This window comes from Balaenoptera acutorostrata, chromosome 1 (genome assembly GCF_949987535.1).
Source record: "Balaenoptera acutorostrata chromosome 1, mBalAcu1.1, whole genome shotgun sequence".
Taxonomy (NCBI): Eukaryota; Metazoa; Chordata; class Mammalia; order Artiodactyla; family Balaenopteridae; genus Balaenoptera; species Balaenoptera acutorostrata.
In genome coordinates, this window is record NC_080064.1 from 176,079,538 (window position 1) to 176,103,425 (window position 23,888).

Here is a 23,888-nt window from a genome sequence, read left to right on the forward strand (position 1 = left end):
GTACAGTATTATGTAAGTTTCAGGTATATAACAAAGCGATTCACAATTTTTAAACGTTATAGTCCATTTATAGTTATTATAAAATATTGGCTATATTCCCTGTGTTGCGCAATATATCTTTGTAGCTTACTTACTTTATACACAGTAGTTTGTACCTCATAATCCCCTACCCCTATCTTGTCCCTCCCCCCCTTGCCTCTCCCCACCAATAACCACTAGTTTCTTCTCTGTATCTGTGAGTCTGTTTCTTTTTTGTTATATTCACTAGTTTGTTTTCTGTGTGTAATTTATTTATTTATTCCGTTTTCACATTTTTATTGGGGGCCACTGAGGACGGGGTGCTCACACTTCCTCCTTCCACTCCAAGCTGGGCCTTGGTGTCCTGGGGGTAACTGAGCACGTTCCCATCATCTCGGAGGAGCTCTGGGTGGCTGTAGGGTGTGGCCTGGTTGACCAAGACATTGTACATGGTGTAGGGGCCGAGTGTGGGCAGAATTATAGCGAGGCCCAAATGGTGAAGGATGGGACAGTTCCGGCTCCTCGGCCCAGGCATTCTTGATGAAGGCAGTGAGTTTCACAGCCATCTTGGTCTCCACATCTGTGTAACTCATACCTGACAAATTTCTTCACAGACATCACCTCACTTGACATCCAAGGTTACACTCTGGTAGTCAAGGCTGCCGTATCTCCATTTTACAAATGAGAAAGTTGAGGCCCAGGTAGGACAGGTGCACACAGCAAAGAAAGGATAAGCCAGAGTAAGAATCCAGCTCTTCTGACCGACACAGCTGTGGTCATCCCAGTCTAGATCATGCTGAGGGTGACCAGTGGAGCTGGGCCATCATCCAAGTGTAGGTGGGACACTTTTTTTTTTTTGGCCACGCCACGCGGCATATGGGATGTGGGATCTTAGTTCCCTGACCAGGGATAGAAACTGTGCCCCCTGCAGTGGAAGCATGGAGTCATAACCATTGGACCGCCAGGGAAGTCCCTAGGTGGGACACTTTTAAATGTGCATTTCCAAAGCATTTCTTCTATCCCTTTGTCAAACAGACCTTGAAAGGACACCAGTTGTCTTGTGTGCTGTCATTTTGGGCTACGTTGTCATGATTCTCTTAGTATGGTTCTGGAATTAAATAGCAAAACCCCTCAGAGTTCCCCTGCTTGCCATGAGTGGGTACTTTTCAATTGTCAAGAAATGAGAGGAAGCTTCTCGACTCTCTTGGAAAGTTCTGGACAGAAAAATAAATGTTCAGACACATCCTAAGAGTCTAGTGGGAAAAACTTAAAGCCAGCTCATAATCAGGGTTCAGACATAGAGAACGATCTGATGGAATGGGTTCCCCAAAGTTGGGTGACTTGGAAGATGGAGTGAGACTTCGGTGAGGAAGTCACAGTGGCCGTAGCAAAGGTCCAGCAGCGTGGATCAGCCTTGGCAGCAGGGCCTGAGATGTGTGTACACATTCCAGATATGACCTGAGGCTGGCCTGACCACGCCCCCCCCCCCCCCCCCACAAGACCCTGTGATCCAGGAAGGTGACCGGCTGGGGCATCAATGAGAGAGCTGTCACTTGAAACCCAGCAACCCTTCTGCAGGAGCTGGCCAGGAGAAGGGCAAGGATGGAAATTTCCTGCTGGCCAGAGGTGGGGTAGAAGAGGGTGAGATGGTCAGAAGTGGCCCAGGCATTGGGCATGAGTAGGCATGGCTAGAAGCCCATGTGCAGCTCAGTAAGAGAGTGCACAGAACAGAAGGAGGGTTGGACCGGAGATAGAGGCGGTGGTTCTATCGTATGTGAAACCTTCTCCCCTGCCCACTCTGCCAGGGGCTTCTAGAGGGAATGACTGGAGAGTTCATCTGCCGCCCCAAACACTGGAATCTCTGCTCATCAAACAAATGGTGGGTTTGGTCAGTGCTACAGATGTGACATTGACAGACGCCAGCGGGTAAGACCTGGAGGCATCTGAGTTACGTTCATTTGAGGGAGGTGCTGCAAATTCAGGCTGTTTCCGCTGCTAGGACCCCATCTGTCTGCATAGGTTGGTGAAGCCCAGGGAAAGTGGAGCTGCAGATAAGGAAGGTGGCTCCACTGGGAAGCTATTTGCTGAGCTCACTGTAGTGAATGCCGGCTGCCTCCTTCAGACTCCCCTCCAGGACAGAGTCTCCCGTTCTCCCAACACCTTCTGGCTCACAGCTCAGTCCTCTCTGGGAATTGCCTGCAGCCAAGACCACATCCTCTTCCTGGGCAGCCTCGCTGGGGAGAGAGACGAGTGGTCACTGAGTGGGTAGGAAGGCCTGACCCCCTCTCTGTAACGGGAACAACTCTGAAGGGCTTCCCAGCGGCACAGCTCCCCGCAGGATTGCCGGATGCCTCTGCGGGGTGGCATCGAGGCTCACCTGCTCCCTCCGCCCAGCCCTGCTTCCCGCACTCGCCCAGCAAAGGTGTTGGCCCCAAGAGCACTGCCCAGGAAAACTCCTGCTTGCTAAGCTCGGCCTCAGAGTCTCCTTTCGGGCTCCTGAGCTAGGACAGCCCAGCCCTGTTTTGTCTCCATCACTGCACTACCTAAGTGGGAGGAAAGTTGGTGATCAGAGCCAGAGGGCCGCCGCCAACCTTGGGACCCTCATATATGAGCCCTGCCCTGAGTACTCTTCCAGAGCCTTGGCGATGTGTCCAAAGAACGGGGCGGGGGGAGCCCTGGGCAGAGAGTGTTGCGGCCGCCAGGAGCCTGACTTCTGTGTGTCTTCAGCCCCATGCGGAGTCTTAGGAAACACAGAAAAAGCAGAGTCTAGTTTGACTTGCAGACATTTGGGGCTGTTTATTGACCTCGATGGACTTGTACCATGGGAACAAGTCTCACCGAGGCCTTGCTTGTAACCAGAGAGCGTTTTTTATCAAGATTTGTATATAGGTCAGCCCCCTGGTAGTAGTCAGGGTTCTCCAGAGAAATAGAATACACACACACACACACACACACACACACACGAGTAGGTATGTGCGTGTATGTGTGTGCGTGTTTGTGTGAGACAGAGAGAGAGAGAGTTATTTTAAGGAATTGATTCATGTGATGGCAGAGGCTAGGCAGCCTAAAATCAGCAGGGTGGGTTGGTGGGCTGGAGATGCTGAAAGACCATCCAAACACCGTCTGCTGCAGAATTCCCTTTTCCCCCGGGGGGTGGGGGGGCTGGTCAATCTTTTTTCTCTTAAGGCCTTCAACTAATTGGATGAGATGCAACCAGATTATGGCGGGCAATCTGCTTTTCTCAAAGTCTCCTGGTTTAAATGTTAATCTCATCTGAAATATGACATCACAGCAACATCCAGCTACGACTGACCAAATATCTGGGTACCATGCCCCAGCCAAGTCGACATAAAACTATCCATCACATCCCTCCGTGTTGTGCAGTTTCCATCTAGGAAACTTCGCCCTCGTCGCCCTATAATAAGCAGGCCGGGCACCGTCAGGTGAGCGGGGAGCCACGCGCCTGCTCAGCTAGTGTCATTCTCCAGTGAAGGTGAATGCTTGCCACCAGGGATTCACTGTCTTTACCTTTCCTCGTGAACTTTAGACGTTTTATCATCTCTAGCTCCTTCATTTACCAGGGGCTGGCAAGCTGATTCTGTAAATCACATAAGGACACATAGTAAGTATTTTAGGCTATGCAGGTCATATATGTCTCTCTTGCATATTCTTGTTTGTTTGTTTTACAACTTTTTAAAAATATAGAAACCACTCTTAGCTTGCTGGCCGTATAAAAATAGGACGAGGGCTGGATTAGCCCATGAGCTGTAATTTGTCAAACCTTGATTTAAACTACTAACATTCCGGGTGCATCTGATTGCTTGAAATTCCTGGATGACTTCCAATCCCTAAGTGCACTCCTCCAACTGCATCCAAATCCAGGTGTTCAACAGAAACCTAAGTGACATCAAAGCTGCAAGGTCCGCAGGAAGCGAAGGGCTTCCTCCTCCCGGGCTCTAATGACCAGATCTCCCCCTAAAGATGGGGACGGCTTCTCCATCACGAAAGCTTTGAGCTGGGAGAACAAAGGGCCAAGGAAGACCATGACAGAACACCAGCTATGCCCTCCCTCCAGCCAGCTGGTTGCCCAGCACAGGCCCCTCCAGTTCTGTTGGATGCTTAGGGTCCCCAAGAGGGAGCGCTACCCCAGGTGGCCTGGAGGGTCCCCCCACCTGGGCGGGGAGGAGAGCAGCTGCATGGGCTTGGACAGCCGCCTGTGGCCAGAGCACACTGAGCCCGCGTGCAGCCTGCAGCCGCCCTGGGATGAACCACCTTCAGGCAGGAGGCCTGACGGTCAGCCTCCAGGGGGCTTTTCAGGGATCAGGGTCATGGCGTTATGAAACTTGGCTTTTCCGTGTGTGTGGCGGGGTGAGGGGGGAGCTCTTTATGAACCACTTGTAGATCAACTCAACTGCACAATCCTGTCGGGTAAAGACTTTGTGGAAAACTGTGAGCTCTTACACCGGCAAATGCTGTTTTAGCATGTGCGTTCCTATCTCCTGTGAGAGTTGAATGAGAATAAAAATCGTCCTGTTTGCTGCTCCTCTAGTTTTGTGTTTGATCTGGCTGTAAAGAACTCTTTTCTCAGAAGCGGGACTTTTCATTCCTCTCCTTCCCTCCCTCCCCTCCTCCCTCCCCTCCTCCCTCCCTCCCTCTCTTTCCCCATCTATCCTTGTCTGCTATTGCACCTGCTCTGAGAGATCCCCATATTCAACCTGTCTGCAGGTAGCTCAGGGGAGGGCATGTGTAAAGCAAATATGAAAGATCTTTGTGCCTTTGTAGCTCTCTCTTCCTTACTCAAAGTATTGTTTCTGTGACACTAACAGCACAGTGAAAGCAGACCCGGGGGCCAGGCCTCTGAACGGCAGGAGAATGAAAATGGACCAAGTACTGGATTACTATGCAAAACCCCTTCTGGCCACAGCTCTTTCTACCAGTGGCATCTGCCCTCCAGCCCGTCCTGCTTTGTCCTCAGGAGAGCCATCTTTGGAACATCAGGAGACGCAGGCCAGGCCCTTCTCCTCATGAGGCTGGGCAGAGCTAATCAGACACCACGGGCTCTACTGTCTAAGAGTTCTCAGCCCAACGCCGAAGACTGTGACCACATGGCAAGCTCCTCCCCTGAAGGACCCACCAGAGTGAGCTGCCCCAGAACAGAGGGTCAGAAACATGCAGAAAGAGCCAACTATGAGTGCCATTTGTTGTGGTGGCCCCCAAGCTGTAAGCTTATTCAGCTTTCTGCTTTCCGGAGAACTTCTCTTGGTATGCACTCCTGACGCTGCGGTATTGAGCGTAAAAAAGGAAAATGGCTTGCGGCTAGTTTCGCTCCAGGTGCCTGCTCTGCATCTAAGAGCCCCTGGTTGTTCCCCAGAAGAAGGACGTGCTGCCCTGAGGGGGAAGTCTGTATCTCCAAAGAATGGCCCATAAGGCATGCTGACGCATAGATAGTGGTGCATAGATAGTGGTGCATAGATAGTGGCGCATAGATAGTGGCGAGGGAATTATGTGGAAATACAAGGTTTACTGATGTATTGTCTGATATTGGTTCCGTACTAAACCTATATATACATTCATGCTCTTTGAATAAACTTGCCTTGCAACCATCAGTTGTCTTGGCCCTTCTGACCCCATACTGGTGCTTTTCAGTTCCTTACCCCTCACCGCCAGGAACTTCTAGCTTTCTGCAGCCGGTCTGCGGCAGTTGCCTATCTCCATTTCATTTAGTTGTTTTTCTGGGGTTTTTTCTTGTTCCTTCATCTGGTACATAGCCCTCTGCCTTTTCATCTTGTCTATCTTTCTCTAACTGTGTTTCTTGGTCCACAGGCTGCAGGATTGTAGTTTTTCTTGCTTCTGCTGTCTGCCCTCTGGTGGTTGAGGCTATCTAAGAGGCTTGATGGGAGGCTCTGGTGGTGGGTAGAGCTCTCATTTACCAGTTTTATTTTACATAGGATGCCTCATTTACTAAAACCATAGATTCCAAGTTGCTCCATGAAAAATGTGATATTCTTAGCTGTCAACATTAGGGAATTTCCCCAATCACATTTTTAAATTGATTTAATGTGTTATTTTTGAAAACATAAGTTGGGATATCACAAAATGGACTTAGCCTGCAGAGGCTTACTTTCAACCAGAGAGCTCCATTTCCATGTTCCGCTTAACAGAAGCCAAAATGATCTTCCTTCCCAAACCTCTTCCTTTTCCTGCACTATCTAAGAAAAAGTAACCACACTCTACATAGTTCCCTAAGCCAGAACCCTAGCAGCCATTTTTGCTTCTCTTTTCCCCTTCCCGCTCCATATCTAGTCACTGAGCACTTCTATTCTACCTCCCAAATGACCTCAGATCCTTTCCCTCCACTCCAATCTCTGCCACTGCCTTTAGTTTGAACCCTCACTCCTCTCTTAGATGAATATAAAGTCTCTTAATGGGTTTTGTTGCTTCCATCAGTCCTACTTATTCTCAAGCGTGACCTCACTACAAACCACCTGATAGTGACTCCTTAACTTCACAACATTCAATGGCTCTCATGTTTCTGGGAAGAAAACCAAGCTCTTTACCCCAGCATCTACTTGGGGTTAATAGATCTAGGTTTGAATTTCAGGTTTAAGTACTTTGCAGCAGTGTGACCTCAGACTATTGGGCTTTCTAAGCCTTTGTTTTCTCACCGTGCCTGAGGTCACTGAGGGCAGGACTATTTTTCACACACGGGTGCCTGGCATGTAGGAGGGACTAATCAATGTTGAATGAAGGGAAAGTATTTTAAAATCCACATCAAAAAATTGCTCCTCCTTAAAAAAAGAAAATCCTGATACACTATGCCACTTCCAACCAAATTTGACTTCTACCTTTATTTTCTCATGATCACAATAAGGTGCCTTTGGGGATCCACACAATCAGGGATCAAATCCTGGCCACACCCCTGAGCAATCATGTGACCTTGGGAACGTTACTTAGCTTCTGTAAAATCTGTAAAATGAAGGTTTCTGAGGATTTTGTTCCCGAGGGTTAAATGAGTACCTCACTTGGAACGGGGGCGGGCGCATAGTGTTTGCCAAATGTTAACTATCGTTATCATCTTCATCAAATCAAGACCGTGGTACTTCACTTTGTGACTCTCAAGTTTGTATGAGAAAATCGTGCTTTATGCGTTGTTGTTGGCTAAAGTAGGGAAACCTGGAAACTCCTGCCGTGGAAGAGAGAAACAGGCGAGAAAAGCGAGTTGCTGAATCCCAGCGCCTCAGAGGTGGGAGGGAGGAGTTCGGTACCTAATTTACTGATGAGGAAGTGGAGGGGTGATGTGTCCTCGAGTCTCATTCAAGACACAGCCACAGCTCTTTATTGAGAGTAGGACCAGGGCCCCGGGGGTTGCTATGGTTAAACTGTAGGCGGAAACTAACACTCTTTGGAAGGCAAGACAGGAGGAGCATTCAGTTATAAAAAACGGTCAAAAATTGGGGTGAAACTAAGTTCGTTGAGCGATACATCAAATGAGTCAACTGTCGACCCGGTGAAACCGAGTTGCTAACTGAACTGGCATTTTACGAACAGGGGCTTTCTACAGAGCCCACTGACTCAGGACGGCTTCGATTAACAAACGCGGCGTTTTTACTGAGCTCTGACCGCCACAGCAACAGTCAGCTCTACCCACCACCAGAGCCTCCCATCAAGCCTCTTAGATAGCCTCAACCACCAGAGGGCAGAGAACAGAAGCAAGAAAAACTACAATCCTGCAGCCTGTGGACCAAAACCCACAGTTACAGAAAGACAGAGAAGATGAAAAGGCAGAGGGCTATGTACCAGATGAAGGAACAAGAAAAAACCCCAGAAAAACAACTAAATGAAGTGGAGATAGGCAACCTTCCAGAAAAAGAATTCAGAATAATGATAGTGAAGATGATCCAGGACCTCGGAATAAGAGTGGAGGCAAAGATTGAGAAGATGCAAGAAATGATTAACAAAGACCTAGAAGAATTAAAGAACAAACAAACAGAGATGACCAATACAATAACTGAAATGAAAACTACACTAGAAGGAATCAATAGCAGAATAACTGAGGCAGAAGAACGGATAAGTGACCTGGAAGACAGAATGGTGGAATTCACTGCTGCAGAACAGACTAAAGAAAAAAGAATGAAAAGAAATGAAGACAGCCTAAGAGACCTCTGGGACAACATTAAACGCAACAACATTCGCATTATAGGGGTCCCAGAAGGAGAAGAGAGAGAGAAAGGACCAGAGAAAATATTTGAAGAGATTATAGTCGAAAACTTCCCTAACATGGGAAAGGAAATAGCCACCCAAGTCCAGGAAGCGCAGAGAGTCCCATACAGAATAAACCCAAGGAGAAACACGCCGAGACACATAGTAATCAAAGTGGCAAATATTAAAGACAAAGAAAAATTACTGAAAGCAGCAAGGGAAAAACGACAAATAACATACAAGGGAACTCCCATAAGGTTAACAGCTGATTTCTCAGCAGAAACTCTGCAAGCCAGAAGGGAGTGGCATGATATACTTAAAGTGATGAAAGGGAAGAACCTACAACCAAGATTACTCTACCCGGCAAGGATCTCATTCAGATTCGATGGAGAAATCAAAAGCTTTACAGACAAGCAAAAGCTAAGAGAATTCAGCACCACCAAACCAGCTCTACAACAAATGCTAAAGGAACTTCTCTAAGTGGGAAACACAAGAGAAGAAAAGGACCTACAAAAACAAACCCAAAACAATTAAGAAAATGGTCATAGGAACATACATATCGATAATTACCTTAAACGTGAATGGATTAAATGCCCCAACCAAAAGACATAGACTGGCTGAATGGATTAAAAAACAAGACCCATATATATGCTGTCTACAAGAGACCCACTTCAGACCTAGGGACACATACAGACTGAAAGTGAGGGGATGGAAAAAGATAGTCCATGCAAATGGAAATCAAAAGAAAGCTGGAGTAGCTATACTCATATCAGATAAAATAGACTTTAAAATAAAGAATGTTACAAGAGACAAGGAAGGACACTACATAATGATCCAGGGATCAATCCAAGAAGAAGATATAACAATTATAAATATATATGCACCCAACATAGGAGCACCTCAATACATAAGGCAACTGCTAACAGCTATAAAAGAGGAAATCGACAGTAACACAATCATAGTGGGGGACTTTAACACCTCACTTACACCAATGGACAGATCATCCAAAATGAAAATAAATAAGGAAACAGAAGCTTTAAATGACACAATAGACCAGATAGATTTAATTGATATATATAGGACATTCCATCCAAAAACGGCAGATTACACGTTCTTCTCAAGTGCGCACGGAACATTCTCCAGGATAGATCACATCTTGGGTCACAAATCAAGCCTCAGTAAATTTAAGAAAATTGAAATCATATCAAGCATCTTTTCTGACCACAACGCTATGAGATTAGAAATGAATTGCAGGGAAAAAAACGTAAAAAAGACAAACACATGGAGGCTAAACAATACGTTACTAAATAACCAAGAGATCACTGAAGAAATCAAACAGGAAATAAAAAAATACCTAGAGACAAATGACAATGAAAACACGACGACCCAAAACCTATGGGATGCAGCAAAAGCGGTTCTAAGAGGGAAGTTTATAGCTATACAAGCCTACCTAAAGAAACAAGAAAAATCTCAAGTAAACAATCTAACCTTACACCTAAAGAAACTAGAGAAAGAAGAACAAACAAAACCCAAAGTTAGCAGAAGGAAAGAAATCATTAAGATCAGAGCAGAAATAAATGAAATAGAAACAAAGAAAACAATAGCAAAGATCAATAAAACTAAAAGTTGGTTCTTTGAGAAGATAAACAAAATTGATAAGCCATTAGCCAGACTCATCAAGAAAAATAGGGAGAGGACTCAAATCAATAAAATCAGAAACGAAAAAGGAGAAGTTACAACAGACACCGCAGAAATACAAAACATCCTAAGAGACTACTACAAGCAACTTTATGCCAATAAAATGGACAACCTGGAAGAAATGGACAAATTCTTAGAAAGGTATAACCTTCCAAGACTGAATCAGGAAGAAACAGAAAATATGAACAGACCAATCACAAGTAATGAAATTGAAACTGTGATTAAAAATCTTCCAACAAACAAAAGTCCAGGACCAGATGGCTTCACAGGTGAATTCTATCAAACATTTAGAGAAGAGCTAACACCCATCCTTCTCAAACTCTTCCAAAAAATTGCAGAAGAAGGAAGACTCCCAAACTCATTCTATGAGGCCACCATCACCCTGATACCAAAACCAGACAAAGACACTACAAAAAAAGAAAATTACAGACCAATATCACTGATGAATATAGATGCAAAAACCCTCAACAAAATACTAGCAAACAGAATCCAACAACACATTAAAAGGATCATACATCACGATCAAGTGGGATTTATCCCAGGGATGCAAGGATTCTTCAATATACGCAAATCAATCAATGTGATACACCATATTAACAAATTGAAGAATAAAAACCATATGATCATCTCAATAGATGCAGAAAAAGCGTTTGACAAAATTCAACACCCATTTCTGATAAAAACTCTCCAGAAAGTGGGCATAGAGGGAACCTACCTCAACATAATAAAGGCCATATATGACAAACCCACAGCAAACATCATTCTCAATGGTGAAAAACTGAAAGCATTTCCTCTAAGATCAGGAACGAGACAAGGACGTCCACTCTCACCACTATTATTCAACATAGTTCTGGAAGTCCTAGCCACGGCAATCAGAGAAGAAAAAGAAATAAAAGGAATACAAATTGGAAAAGAAGAAGTAAAACTGTCACTGTTTGCGGATGACATGATACTATACATAGAGAATCCTAAAACTGCCACCAGAAAACTGCTAGAGCTAATTAATGAATATGGTAAAGTTGCAGGTTACAAAATTAATGCACAGAAATCTCTTGCATTCCTATACACTAATGATGAAAAATCTGAAAGAGAAATTATGGAAACACTCCCATTTACCATTGCAACAAAAAGAATAAAATGCCTAGGAATAAACCTACCTAGGGAGACAAAAGACCTGTATGCAGAAATCTATAAGACACTGATGAAAGAAATTAAAGATGATACCAACAGATGGAGAGATATACCATGTTCTTGGATTGGAAGAATCAACATTGTGAAAATGAGTATACTACCCAAAGCAATCTACAGATTCAATGCAATCCCTATCAAATTACCAATGGCATTTTTTACGGAGCTAGAACAAATCATCTTAAAATTTGTATGGAGACACAAAAGACCCCAAATAGCCAAAGCAGTCTTGAGGCAAAAAAATGGAGCTGGAGGAATCAGACTCCCTGACTTCAGACTATACTACAAAGCTACAGTAATCAAGACAATATGGTACTGGCACAAAAACAGAAACATAGATCAATGGAACAAGATAGAAAGCCCAGAGATTAACCCACGCACCTATGGTCAACTAATCTATGACAAAGGAGGCAAAGATATACAATGGAGAAAAGACAGTCTCTTCAATAAGTGGTGCTGGGAAAACTGGACAGCTACATGTAAAAGAATGAAATTAGAATACTCCCTAACACCATACACAAAAATAAACTCAAAATGGATTAGAGACCTAAATATAAGACTGGACACTATAAAACTCTTAGAGGAAAACATAGGAAGAACACTCTTTGACATAAATCACAGCAAGATCTTTTTTGATCCACCTCCTAGAGTAATGGAAATAAAAACAAAAATAAACAAGTGGGACCTAATGAAACTTCAAAGCTTTTGCACAGCAAAGGAAACCATAAACAAGACGAAAAGACAACCCTCAGAATGGGAGAAAATATTTGCAAATGAATCAACTGACAAAGGATTAATCTCCAAAATATATAAACAGCTCATTCAGCTCAATATCAAAGAAACAAACACCCCAATCCAAAACTGGGCAGAAGACCTAAATAGACATTTCTCCAAAGAAGACATACAGACGGCCACGAAGCACATGAAAAGATGCTCAACATCACTAATTATTAGAGAAATGCAAATCAAAACTACAATGAGGTATCACCTCACTCCTGTTAGAATGGGCATCATCAGAAAATCTACAAACAACAAATGCTGGAGAGGGTGTGGAGAAAAGGGAACCCTCTTGCACTGTTGGTGGGAATGTAAATTGATACAGCCACTATGGAGAACAATATGGAGGTTCCTTAAAAAACTAAAAATAGAATTACCATATGACCCAGCAATCCCACTACTGGGCATATACCCAGAGAAAACCGTAATTCAAAAGGACACATGCACCCGAATGTTCATTGCAGCACTATTTACAATAGCCAGGTCATGGAAGCAACCTAAATGCCCATCAACAGACGAATGGATAAAGAAGATGTGGTACATATATACAATGGAATATTACTCAGCCATAAAAAGGAACAAAATTGAGTTATTTGTTGAGACGTGGATGGATCTAGAGACTGTCATACAGAGTGAAGTAAGTCAGAAAGAGAAAAACAAATATCGTATATTAATGCATGTATGTGGAACCTAGAAAAATGGTACAGATGAGCCAGTTTGCAGGGCAGAAGTTGAGACTCAGATGTAGAGAATGGACATATGGACACCAAGGGGGGAAAACTGCGGTGAGGTGGGGATGGTGGTGTGCTGAATTGGGGGATTGGGATTGACATGTATACACTGATGTGTATAAAACTGATGCCTAATAAGAACCTGCAGTATAAAAAAACAAAAAAAAAAACAAAAAAACAAACAAACAAAAAAAAAAACAAACGCGGCGCTTCCCACAGGACCGGAAAGCTCGGAGCGCGAGAGATGAATGGAAACCAGAGTCCGGGGCGTGCCGCTCGGGGGGCGGGGCAGCCGCGGGCGGGGGCGGGGCATTGTGAGTCACATGCCTGCGCTCTGAGGGAACTCTGGTCGTGATTGGTCCGTCGTAACCAGGTGACCGAAGGACACATTCCGGTAGGCAAGGGCCGGCCGAGCTAGCTACTTTCAGTTGGGAGGCGGCGGCGGAAGGACGAGGAGCTCCGGCTGCGCTCTCTCCCTGCAGTGGTTGCGCGTCTCAGCGCTTGTCTGGTTCCCACCCCTTTTAAATAAGCCGGTCTGGTCACCGCCCTCACAGACTAGTTGGCTCCGGGGAGGCGGCGGCGGCGGGGGTGCGGCCGGGGCCGGGCCCCTGCCCGGGGCCCGGCGGCTGGGCGGACAGGAGAGCGGCGGGCGAAGTCGCGTCTGCATGTGCGGCACAGCCCCGGCATAGCCCGGGGCTGCCAGTGCCCGCCGCGCCATTGTTGGGGGAGGGGGCGGCTTCTGAGCTCAGCGGAGTCGGGGGACGAGCGGAGGCGGCGGCGGCGAGGAGTGAAGGCGCCCCATGGGGAACTCGCTGTCTTGTTGCCTGTGCCCCAATGCCAGCCCCAAGGTGGGCCGGCGCAGGGGGTCAGCGAAGCCGGACTACGAGTTTGAGGTCTACAAGGCGGCGGCCGGGAACGCGGTGGCAGTAGCTCCGGCGGCGGCTACCGTGGAACCCGCCGAGTTGGATTTCGCAGGTGGCGAAGGCCACCACCTGCAGCACATCAGCGACCGGGAGATGCCCGAAGGTAAGAAGCGGCGGGCGCGCCTCGCCCCTCGCGGGGTCGGCGCCGTCTGCTCTCGGGCTTACCTCTGGCCTCCGCCGCCCCCAGGGTCCCCCGGGAGGGAGACGCCACCTAGGGCTCCTTCTTGCCCGGAGTTGGCTCTCCCAGGGCTGGGCACCGGGGACGAAGGCTGGCTCTGCTTGGCATCCCCACCCCTTATTCTTTACCAGTCGCGTCCGGCCAGTCTCCTTCCCTCTTCCCTACCCGAATGCCCAATTCTTTCCCCCGTTCCCATTTCCCAGCCCGGCCTGAGACCCTCCAATCCGTGGCCCTTCCTGTTCGTGGTTCTATTTAACATCTCGTGGGACTTAGCAGAGACTTTCTGGTGTATTCTCTCTTTTCTTAATGAAAACTTAAATACTCTAACTTCGGCGTATCCATTCCGTCTCCCTATCCAGATGGTACCTAAGCGAAGGAACTAGGTAAGGGCCTGATGATAGACTTCTATTCGTTAAGGTAGTTGATACTCGAGACAATTAAGACAAACATTAGAGGACTTGTCATTTAAATTCAAAATAGAGATGGACAGAGTCAGTATGGTGTTCTTAACTAAAATTCTTTGGATTTTAATGTTTTCAGTCGCCCTGATAGAAGCTACTTTATCCCTTCTAACTATAATTTGAACACGATAGGAAAGAAAATGGTGGGAGAGGGGCTTAAAATAACTGTGAACGGTGTGAAACGTTACTGCCACGGCTGCAGAGAATAGTTGTTGGGTTTTTTTTCTTTACCAAAGGAGACCCCATGGAGTTCTGATTACTTTTAAATTCCCACTTTGACACAAGTATGTCTTCAGCTGCACAGCCTTAACCGACTTCTTTTGCACGTTGCCTGTTCTAAGGGAGCGGTGAGGTGGTTCCTGAGACTGCTGGACAGAAGTTTCAAAGGAGAAAAAACAAATTCAGATTGTCATTTGTAATATAAAGGTTTGGGAGTTAACATACCACATCCATCCTGCAGAAAAATGTCTCCATGGCTCCCTCCTCCGCCCCCCCCCCCCAGTAGAATACTATTTAACTTTAAGAATGTTCAGGTAAAAGTTCTGAAGGCTAAGTGGCTGGGGGTGGGTGTTGTCGGGGAGGAGAGGAGAGAGAGAAGAGAGGAAATGTTTGATTTTTGCCTCTAGAATTTTGGAAAGGGATGGCTCTAGGTTAAAAAAAAAAATTTCTGGGTAGCATAGTGGCACTTTAATAAAGACTGTTCTTTGAAGTATAAAACATTGTATCATAAAGATGTTAAAGCCCCACTGGCCCATTTGTTTCATTTAAATGCCAGAGATTATTTCATTATTTCATAGACGAAATGTCTTACAGCTCTTCTATTTAAATTTTAGTTGGGTTTATTTAATTTCTTTAAAAGTTAGAATAATTAAGCCTGTGGATTCACCCTTATGATGGACGTGGCTTTGTAAGTGGAAAGTACTCCCTTTTCAGAATAGTTAGATATTGTGAAAGAATGAACAAATTATGTGAATTAATTGTAGCTTTAAACACAAAGCATGTAAGTACTTGTGAAAACTGCTCTGCTTGTTGCTATAAGGTAAGCCTCTAAATGATTTTTAAAAACAGTTAGTAGTTGGCTAATGTAGGATGAGAGACGAAAATTGGACCTTTACTGAACAAAAGAGACAGACTTGGGAGGTGGTAGATATGCCAAATTCAGTTCTTGGGATGCTTAAGAAACTGTTTAGAGTGCACCTTATATTTTATAATTTATCCATAAGTTAGGCCTATCTCAGCATACTCCAGTTTTGATTATTGCCATTCCAGTTTATTGTACACAACTCAGAAGCAACATTTACCTCTCCATTCTCTGTCTGTACATACATTGCAATGGATATGAATAAAAGTAGAAGTCATGAAATAGCCTAAATTTATCAGTCAGGTAAACACGTTGATATAATTTAAAGAGTTTGTTCTGGTGAAATCCAGTTGAAGCCGAGAATGCCCTGGACAGAGGGACATTAGGGGAAGCTGGTAAGCGGGCAGGTAAGGTACTAAGCATTTAGCATACGACTATGTATGATAAGGAAGGAGTGCTAAATCAGGAACTGGAAAAATAGAGTTCATGAGTACAGAATTTACCTTTTTATGTTTAACATGATTGTTAAAATTTCATTTCAATTTGTCTTTTTGGGGGGGGGGCATTCAATAAAGTGATAAGAGAAACCTCAATTTCAGCATTTGCCTATTAATTAAGTTTCCATAGAAACAAGGTCAGAACACCAAATATAAAGCACAGGCACATTGGAAGTTTGCTCTTAATGTCTTTATTTCAGACAATTTTGTATCAGTTTCCCTGGAAACTGAGAAATACCTACTCAGATATAAAACATTTTGGCTTTTCTACAGTGAAGAATTATTTGGTTACTTAGAGAAAATCGTACATAAATGATGCTCTGTCTTGTTCTTCAGAAACATTGGAGAAGAACATGATTTCTTCAAGCCATCTCAAAAAAGTAACTCCTAAGAACGTAGTATAGATTTCAGATAGACTCAAAAGAATTGTTTACTACTTTGTCTTTAACAGTATATCTAATATAACTGATGGTAGTGTCATAATAGAAAATAAGATGCTACGGTCCTATTATCTGATTTTATTTTTATTCATCAACTTTTCATACAGCCTTTATGTTCTGACCTTAGGAGCTTTGCTAATTTTCTGGTGAAAGGTGCTCTCTCAAGTGACCCCTACCTCCCATCCCCCTGAAGAGTGGGTAGGGAAGGAATTGGCAATATGATGTGGAAAAACCTCTGAGCGACAGATCTTTCCTTTTTTTGGTGACAGTATTAATAAACATTTGATGTAAAAGATTTAGAAAACACAGAAAAGTCCTTCACTCACACTCAGAATATCCAGAATTTTTATTACTATTTTGGTGTTGATTCTTCCTGAACCTTTTGTATGCATATAAACATAACATTGTGTTTATTTTACAAAGATGGGATTGTTCTTTCTGTGCCACTTTGTAACTTTCTGTTATAAAGAAAAGTAACGACATGAAGCTCCTGGAACTGTGCTGACACCTAGAGAGTGCTCCAGGGTGATGTATTTCCATGCAACTGCGCATAGCTCTACAGCCTGCCTTTTACCAACTGTTTACTGTGCCATCGAATGGTTGGAGCATAATTCATTTACCCAGCCTTTATGGTTGAGCATCTTTTATAATCCCATTATAATGCTTTATTCAGGGGACACAGATAAAAACTGATGCATTGTATTGATACTTCCCTATAGCATTCTGATTGTACACTTTGTCTTACGACTTCATTAAATTCATAGGGTGAGTCATTTTGTAGTAAAGGTATTTTAACATTAAATGTTCTTTTCCCAAATTAAAGTTACCATTGATTTTTCACTGAACATTAGATTTCCTCTTTTAGGTTTTCGTGGTTCTTGGTAACCTGTCTTGTGTCTTTGATTCTGAGTAACTAAACTACTACTCTAAGAGATCTGAAATTAACTCTGGTCTTAGGTGACAAACACATCAAAAGAGAGCATTAGAAGAAATCTTAGATGATGTGGGAAAATTGGGAGAAACTTAACTGGTTTTGGGTACACTGAAACATGATTATTAGGCACCATTCCAGAGGCAGGACAAACAGTGGTTAGACAAGACAAAACCCGTATCCTAACTCAGGTCCTTACTTTCTAGAGGTGCCTGGGGGCTGACGACACAAGAATAACATCAGGTGAGAACACTAAGAAAGAAAATGAAGGTGTAATGGGCTGGGGAGGAGGACAGTTTTACAAGGGGTGGTTAAAGACAGCTTCTCTCCTTAAGCGACCCATGAGCAGTCCTAAGAGAGCCATGTGAGGCTGTGGGAGAAGAGGCTTCTGTGCAGTTCCTAAGAAGGGAATATGCTTGATGCGTGCCAAGGACAGAAAGATGGGTGGCTGCAGCTGAGTGAATGAATGCCAGGAGGAATATGGGGGATTAAGACCTTGTATGCCTAGTGGGCCTTGACAGAAAAATATGAATTTTAGTCTAATTGTCATGGGAAACCATTGAAGGATTCTATGCAGGGGAATGATGTTAATTCTTAGAAAAAGGGAAGGGGGGTAGAGAGGGTGGAGGGAGATCAGACCAGCTACTGTGTGAGAATAGACTGTAAGGGTGGAAGGAAGCAGAGAGGGAGACCAGTTAGGAGGCTGGTGCGGTGGCTCAGGTGAGAGCCAACAGTGGCTTGAACAAAAAAGCGATATTAATAAGGGTCTAAAATAGGCTGTAGTATATAGATTGCTCTTGCATTTCATTTGATTCTCACCATGTTCTGAGTTAGGTAGTGTAGGAATTCTTCTCTTAGGTATAAATTGAGTTGTCCAAGGTTTTAAAAATGAGTATTGATAGAGAGTAGGACTGTAAATTCCAAATGCATGGCATATAGGAACAGAATTTATTGTTGACATTATGTGAGCTTCTTTGGAATACTACCTTTTTTCTCACCCTTTTTTGTTGTTGTTGGTTTAGTGTATGAAAGTAATAAAACTTAAGAGTTAAAACAGTAACACTGCATAACGTGAAATGAAATGAAGGTAACTTGCAACCCAGAAAGGTTCTTAAAAGTCCAAGAAACTGAGTAAAGTACTCTTTAGAAATATATAAAGCCAGGTGTACTTACCTATGTGTCACCTCTCAGTCATGATCACTGTAACACTGATTGAGGATTAAAATAAGGCAAAACTGAGAACCAGGGTAGAGGCAGGTACAGAAGCAGTTGGAAACCAGAGCTGGGAAGTTTGGAAGCCAGGATTGTCAGAAGCTAGGAAAGCAGGATCAAGGCTTGGGTGAGCAGTAGCCTGGCAGGTGCAGGAGCCTGCTGTGTACCCGCTGGTGAGGCAGCCCAGCTCAGGGCTGGCTGGCAGGAACTCCCTGACTGCGGTGGCAAGTGTGGACTCAAAGAGATGAAATCATCAGTTTACATGGTAATTGTAAAGATTGTAATGTTTGTATCATGAGCCATAAAGCTACTACACTGTGCACTGTAGGGATGCTCGGGCAGGTCAGTAAACGCAGTGGTTACCGTTAAGTAAACTGGTGCTCAGCAGCTGCCCAGAAACTGCTGACGTCGCCTGTTTCTTTGGAAGATATTGGAACCAATATGTTGATATTAATCGCTTTCTGAAATATGCTGCTTCTGTCAGATGCTTTCTTGGTCACTTCCCTCTCCCTCTAATATTTTAACAAGGAAAAATCATTTATCGACAGTTTGATAGCATAGTTTTAACACTTTTAGCCTTCAGTAATGCATTTCATTTGTTCTAAGTTGCCTATGTTTTCACACTTTTAACAACTGCAATTGAGATGGATCTTAACAACTGGTAGAATCTTAGATTGGAGGAAAAACAGTATTCAGTGTCGGTGGTGTTTTACAGGTTTCCTCTGAGGAATGTTTACATTAAGACCGAGTTTAATTTTTTTTTAATCATACTTTTTCTACATCGACCTATCATGCTGTCAAATAAGTTGCAATTTAAATTGATAATACAAAAATGATGGGTCTTAAAATACAGTTTTAATCATAACCCCTAATCATGAGCTCAAGAATATTTCTCCTGGGTAAAACATTCTTAGAGGTTTCTAAAGAAATAACTTTCAGAAGAATCCATGTAATTTCCTGAATGCACAGTAATTTCCTGAAGTCTCTAAATTACTGTGTGTGCATGTGGTGGGGAGAGGGATGAGAGGGATGGTGGGTGGTAAAGCTTTGCTTAATAGTCGGCAGTCTTACCTTTGTGATAGTGAAGAGTGTGGTAGGTTTTATCATAGTCTCCTTAGGCTCTTGGGAAGATAGTTAATGGGAAGTGCAGAAATATTGTGTGTATGTATGAGTTTACTGTCTAATGGCTCACATGTCCATTCTATAAGATAGTGATGTGGTATTTTTCATTAGCAAAAAGTGCAAGTTATATAGAAAATTGTTAGTTATATAGGCTATAAACAAAAGATTAATATTTTCTGAAAACCTCATGCAAACTGACAGCAGTAGGGCCCTGGTGTTTACAGTACATTCAAATGATAGGCCAACTCACCAAAGTGGAAATGACACTGATAACTGTGGGAAAATGGTCAAACTGTGTAATCAAAAGAAATACAAATTAGATCTACAGTGAGGTTCCTCATTCATATCAGTAGGAATTTTTTTTTTTTTCAAGTATCCAAAGCAAGGGTAGGAACTCAAAATGTCATGATTGGTAGCATTATACCCTAATGTGCCCCCCACCTTCTTTAGGAAGCAATTTAGCATTGTACATGGAGCCGTGAAAGTGATCTAACCTTTTGGCTTAGTCATTCCACTTCCGAAGATCTTTGCTAAGGAGATAAAACCATTATTTTAAAACACTATGTACATGAAGATTTTCCTCCTAATATTTTAAGAATAGAACTTTGTAAGCACCAATCCCCAGCAATAGGGGATTGGCTAAGTCCAGTATAGGAATAACACTTGATGGGCCAGTGTGTATTCATTAGACAATAAATATGCAACAGTGGGGTGGAGAGCGCTTGTTAGTAACAAGAAGACATAAATTGTACACTAATTAGAGCTTTTTTTAACGTATAAGAAAAGCAACTAAAAGTAACGGTTGTGAATCATTGTGTGTTAATGATTGTGAATGGTTGTGTGTAATTTTTAAACAGAGCATCGTTTTGTCTCATGCAGATTTTTGTTCATGATATTTGTTAAAGGAATGAGCAAGTGACTTTTACCTTTCCCCACCTTTAGTGTGATCATCAGTACTGCTGATTAACCAGGTCTCCTTCAGTTGCAAGTTAAAAGAACATCACAGAGTTAAGCACTACTTGACCCAGGAGTTAAATGATCTCCTCAGTTCTGCTCTCCTCTGTTGATGTCTCCTGAAAAGCCTTTCCCCTCATGATAGCAAGGGGAGTGTCCAGCAGCTCAAGACTAGCTAAGGATCCTAGAGTACAGTTCTGCCTTTCTCTTTTCTTGGGAAGTCCCAGGACAGCTGTGATTGATTGGCCGGTCCTGGGTCCTGTGCCTACCTTTGAACCCCCTAGGATAGAGTAGGGAGAGTGCCAGCTTTTTTCTGGTCACTTGGGCTAAGTTTACTTTTTTTTTTTGCATGTTGTCATTTCTTTTATCCCAGCCTTCTTGATTTTTGTATTTAGATCTGTAGTAGCACATCTTGGTTTGGCGGGTGTGTGTGTGTGTGTGTGTGTGTGTGTGTGTGTTAAAGCTTGCTTCTCTTTGATTCTGGCACTTAATTTTCCTGGACTTCCATTGAAAATTGTTAAGTTTTACCATGCCATAGACACTGATAAATAATACAGCTACTTTGCAAACATTTCTGCTTATTTTTTAGATTCAAATGTAGTCTATTTACTTTCTTTTTGGTATAGGTAAGTAGTCATGAATTCTTTCGGAAGCTATAGGTTAGAGGCAGCTGTGAAAGTCTCTGCCTGCCATTTTGTGTACAGCTGAAATAATTTATTTTCCCATTGTCTTAGTTTTTCAAATATGTAGGAGAAAAACCTTTAAAATAATTCTATGGGTCTTTTACATAAAAATGTTGAATAGAATATTTTCTCCAAAAGCAGCTTGATAAACTTCAAATTCAGTGAAGGAATTTTCATGAAGAACAAAGCAGTTGGTTTAGCTCTGTAAATTACTAGTGCTGGCAATGACATTAAAATGGATGGCTCAGATTCCTGTTAAAACGGGAAGTCCAAAATTACTGTTCGTGCAAAATTCTTTCTGGGTGGGAAAAGGGGATTCTAGGTAGACACATTTGTGGAATGCTGGGTTAGACAGAATTCACTACTAGACTAATTAGTTTTTAATATATCAATGTGTGTATTCTTTGGATTCTCTCAGAGGCAGGGATATATTTGTATTTCACTTTGACCATCAAAGCCATCTTTCAAAAACAGATCAGTTATTATGTGGTTTGGGAAATAATTGCCTTAACCATTACTCTTTATCTGAATCTTGGTCCAGTTTCTTAAAAGATTGGTTAAATGGTTTGAGATGGACTTTGCTGAGGAAGTGTCATAGGGCTTTTATGTTTGTTTGTTTGTTTTAAACAACAACCTTACTATCCTGTGTGGTAGCTTGTGCTTGTTTTGTATTTCTGCCTAAATAGAAGACGCTATCCCACCTTGGTGCAAGGTGGGCTACAGGCAGACCCACCTTTTCGTGTAGGTGTGGCCAAAATTTTTTTCTAGTAGCCCTATGATCTGCTCCAGAAAGTACTCTTATTGAAGCCCCAAATTAATCACGCAGCGTGGAATGAAGAAGTGAGTTTAGCTTTGGAAATAGAGGGCAAAGTTAAAAATCACTATCATGGAAGTGTTCCTATAGATTAGAACATTGAACTTTTATGTAGTCCTCTTAAATCTGCCATGATGAATAGCCCCCAGATAAACCACAGCCAATTAGATGAGTTCATTTGTTGAATGGAGTTAGAATTAGCCATTTGATTGTCTGAAGAACATTTGCCAAAAGCAACTCACTTCGTTTTGGCATATTTGATATATTGAGCTGGTATCTGACAGTAGTTGGCCACAGCATAACTTGCTTCTTGAGACTGTTCCTGGAATGTGCTAGTAATATCAGCTTTAAAAGAGGGTGACTGAATTTTTAATTGATAAATAGGAGGGGAGTCACATATATGATTCATCTAAAAATGGCATAGATTATTTAGGTGCAAGTTAAAGAAGTCTAAGACATAGCCATGGTTTTATTCCACATGTATGGAGAGTTTCTACAATTTTGCTGTTTCCCAATAGGATTTTTATATTGTGCCTTTACTAAAATTGCCTTTTTGTCATTACTAAAAGCTCTTCTCAAGACTATTAAAAGTGGTTTCAATCAATGTGTAGCTATCTTTAAAATCATGTATTTTTCTACTCAACTAAATCACCACACCTTTTTCTCTTCTTCCTATACAGACTTAGCTTTGGAACCAAACCCTTCTGACCACCCAAGGCCAAGCACAGTTTGTCTGAGCAAATCTCAAACAGAGGGTAAGGCAATGCTTTTTTTTCCCTGAGAAAAAGAGTGAAAACTGTTTTTGTTTTGTGTATTATAGGAGGTATTTAGAAAAACTCTTACAGTGGTTTAAATGTTTCACTTTTTTTATGTATTCACTTGTCTTATTTTAATATGTTGATGATACAGTTTCCTTTAGTTGTCAGTGTTTTAGGGAGGAGAACACTTAGACTATCTGTTTATACATTTTGCCACCTCTTTATCAACATAGTCAACTGGCCACATGATTTAGATGTGGTCTATTTCTGCATGCTACTTTGTCCTTTTCCCCTTGCTCCGAAGAGCACATATGTTAAAGACAAATGATAGGGTTTAGGTCACAGTTAGGTTTTCATTTGATCAAATCAGAAAAATCAGTTGTTATATATGGGAATTGAGCCTTGTGATTCTGGCCCTGTTTTACACAGTGTTCAACCAGACGAGCCTATCTCACATCCAGATTTCTGCTACTCAGAACTTTTAAGCTATTCAAAACTTTCTCATCCTAATGTAGTGCTGTGCCAGGGTAATAAGAGCAACATGCCATATGGGGTTTTCCAGAAGATTATCCTCAGCATGTGAAACTCAGATAAATTTCCTGTGTCCTCCTTGTTTTAAGATGAGAATCAGAACCGTAGAATTTTTTGCACTCCTGCTTGCCTGCCTGTCTTCCTTAATGTTATGTTAAATCCTAGTTTATTTGCTAAAGAGCCATACGTGACCAAGTTTTTCAGTTGATTACGAGAGCAGGAATACAAGAAGTGAACATTCCATAATATTTAAAGTGAAGCAGCACAATAAAAAACGGAGGTTTGGTTTTTTGTTGTTGTTGTTTTGCTTTTTTTTTTTTTCCGTTAGATCACTGGTTTTTATAAAAGGATATAACTCAGGAACAGCCAGATGGAAGAGATGCATAGGGCCAGGCATGGGGACAGGGCACAGAGCTTTGATGCCCCCTGCAAGGGTACTACGTGTTCACCAACCTGGAAGCTCCTGGGGTTTCTAACTTGCATTTTTCTAGTGTGTGTACTTGAGCCACTCATTTCTGGTTAGGATTGCTCTATTTCTCAGTTTCTTCCAGAGCCATGAGCTGCTCACATGTAGAGGGGCTCTGGAGACAGTAAAAGAAAAGCTGTCCCATGCCTGTCTCTCTCTTCAGCCTTAAGGAATCCGTGCCTGTGATGCCTGTCTGGAGTTAAAGGAGGCAATGTGAGCAAGAGTG

At 42.9% G+C, this 23,888-nt stretch overlaps 1 protein-coding gene across 10 annotated transcripts in view; it reads left to right on the forward strand.

The window, feature by feature from the left end:
* LOC102999060 (cyclin-Y-like protein 1) overlaps nucleotides 1–23,888 on the forward strand; it is a 785,789-nt gene that overhangs the window by 273,222 nt on the left and 488,679 nt on the right. For 6 of the 10 annotated variants that reach the window (XM_057541124.1, XM_057541111.1, XM_057541117.1 and 3 more), the window contains one exon: nucleotides 22,588–22,662. The exons of 3 other annotated variants lie outside the window; for them this stretch is intronic. In XM_057541124.1, the coding sequence (XP_057397107.1) occupies nucleotides 22,588–22,662 (75 nt within the window). Of the gene's footprint in view, nucleotides 1–13,262; nucleotides 13,638–22,587; nucleotides 22,663–23,888 lie in introns of those variants that run through there. One more of the 10 variants, XM_057541149.1, reaches the window with a different exon arrangement.